This window comes from Pezoporus wallicus, unplaced genomic scaffold (genome assembly GCF_028554395.1).
Source record: "Pezoporus wallicus isolate ANWC-B61680 ecotype Strahan unplaced genomic scaffold, APGP_CSIRO_Pwel_v1 contig_8787, whole genome shotgun sequence".
In the NCBI taxonomy this organism is placed as follows: domain Eukaryota; kingdom Metazoa; phylum Chordata; class Aves; order Psittaciformes; family Psittacidae; genus Pezoporus; species Pezoporus wallicus.
In genome coordinates, this window is record NW_026638420.1 from 378,191 (window position 1) to 380,389 (window position 2,199).

The 2,199-nt window shown below is 48.8% G+C and overlaps 1 protein-coding gene across 1 annotated transcript; it reads right to left on the reverse strand.

Moving 5' to 3' along the window:
• Positions 1-817: 817 nt before the first annotated feature.
• Positions 818-1,769, reverse strand: LOC130599848 (olfactory receptor 8I2-like). Its single transcript, XM_057410625.1, is given in 2 exon segments — positions 818-1,280; positions 1,282-1,769. Coding segments are annotated over 2 exon segments (951 nt in total).
• Between the last annotated feature and the right edge of the window lie 430 nt (positions 1,770-2,199).

Here is a 2,199-nt window from a genome sequence, read left to right on the forward strand (position 1 = left end):
CCACAGGCAGGGACACCTTCCACTAGAGCAGCTTGCTCCAAGCCCCTGTGTCCAACCTGGCCTTGAACACTGCCAGGGATGGGGCAGCCACAGCTTCTCTGGGCACCCTGTGCCAGCGCCTCAGCACCCTCACAGGGAAGAGCTTCTGCCTAAGAGCTCATCTCAGTCTCCCCTCTGGCAGGTTCAAGCCATTCCCCTTGGCCTGTCCCTACAGGCCCTTGGCCAAAGCCCTCCTGCAGGTTTCTTGTAGTCCCCTTCAGACACTGGAAGCTGCTCTGTGCACTCTAAACGGCTCCTCAGCCTGGCCCCATACGGGAGGTGCTCCAGCCCCTGAGCATCCTTGTTGCATCTTTGGACTTGCTCCAGCAGCTCCATGTCCTCCTTGTGTTGGGGACACCAGAGCTGTATCAAATCCTCTTGACCTTCCACCAGTTCATCATTGAGGAAATGCTTATAAATCAGGCAATGGAGACAGTGGTCAGTGCCTTATGTGAAGTCTGAGCCTCCTTTTTGTGGGCTCTACTTTCATTTAGCACAATTTAGACACAAAACACATGGTGCTGTCTCAGGCCTGCTATTAAATACCTGATACTTATTTGGATGAATTACTGAAGGCTCAGGCCTCGCTTAAAACAACCTGAAGCTGTTTGAAGAGAACCATTCGTTGTGCTGGTTCTCCATACCCTGCACTTGCTGTAATAATGACCAGTAGTGAGCAATAATGACCAATAATGGCCAGTAATGCTCAATTCCATAATCACATATTCCACATATTCCTTCCTTACCTCCACAGTACTGAAGAGCTCCAAATGTGCTTTCAAACCCTGCATAGATGTGGCAGCAGCTTTCGCTCCCACAGCCTCCTCAGAGCCCCCTTCACCTCCTTGTTCCTCAGGCTGTAGATGAGGGGGTTGAGGGTTGGGGTGAGGATGCAGTAACACACCGACACCAGCTTTGCCTGATCCCATGAGGATGCCTCATGAGGCTGGACGTAGGTGAGGATCGCGGGTGCGTAGAAGATGGTGATGGCAGCCAAGTGGGAGGCGCAGGTAGAGAAGACCTTCAGCCTCCTCGTGGCCAAAGGGATCTGCAGGACGGTGTGGAGGATGTAGGTGTAGGACACCAGGATCATCAGGAGAGAGACCATGGTGTTTAACACAGCGTGGTAAACCTGGAAGACCTCATTTGTGCTTGTGTCTGAGCAGGAGAGCTGCAGGAGGGTGGGCAGCTCACAGAAGAAGTGGTTGATGCTCCTGGCCTGACAGAAGGACAACCCCTGCCAGCGTGATGTGCACCAGGGAGGTGAGGAACCCGATGGTGTACACCAGCACCATCATGCCATAGCAACGCGCCCTGGTCATGGTAGTGGTGTAGAGCAGGGGCTTGCACACAGCCGTGTATCGGTCGTAAGCCATTACCCCAAGCAGGAAGGTCTCACAGACAGCCAGAGCCATGAAAATATACATCTGGGCAAAGCAACCCCAAAAGGAGATGTGGCTTCTCCCCAGCAGGAAGGTCTCCAGAGCTTTTGGGATGATAGCAGAGGAAAGGCAAACATCCATGCAAGATAAGTGGCTCAGGAAGAAGTACATGGGGATGTGGAGGTGGGGGTCAGTGTTGATCAGCAGGATCATCGTCAGGTTCCCCAGCACCATGAAAACATAGAGGGATAAGAAGACTGTGAAGATGGTGGTTTGTAGCTCTGGGGCATCAGAGAAACCCAAGAGGATGAAGCTGGAGAGAACCGTGAGGTTTCCTGTATCTGTCATTTCAACAAGTTGATGGATTTGGATTGAAAGGAATCAGTGAAATACACCCCTAGAAGAGAAATAATGCGGAAGTTTAGTTGGAGTTTAATCCACAAAGTAAATGCAATAGAAAATGGTGTATTTGTAATGGTGTATTTCTGTGTGTAACTCAAGATCTGAAGTCAAAGAGGTGAAGGAGCTCATTACACAGCCTGAAATTAAAAGAGAATAATTCTACAATGATTGATATACACATCACTAATGAAACACTGCAAAACATCATGTCTATCCAAACGTAATACAATAAAATCAAAGAAGTACATCTCAAAATGTGGAAATCAGAAAACATTTTGTATTTTCTTCTCTGATTTCTGGGCATTTTAAGGATTTTTTTCTCTCTTTTTTGTATTTTTCAGAGTGGACCAGTGCTCTTCTGTAGCTTCATTACTTG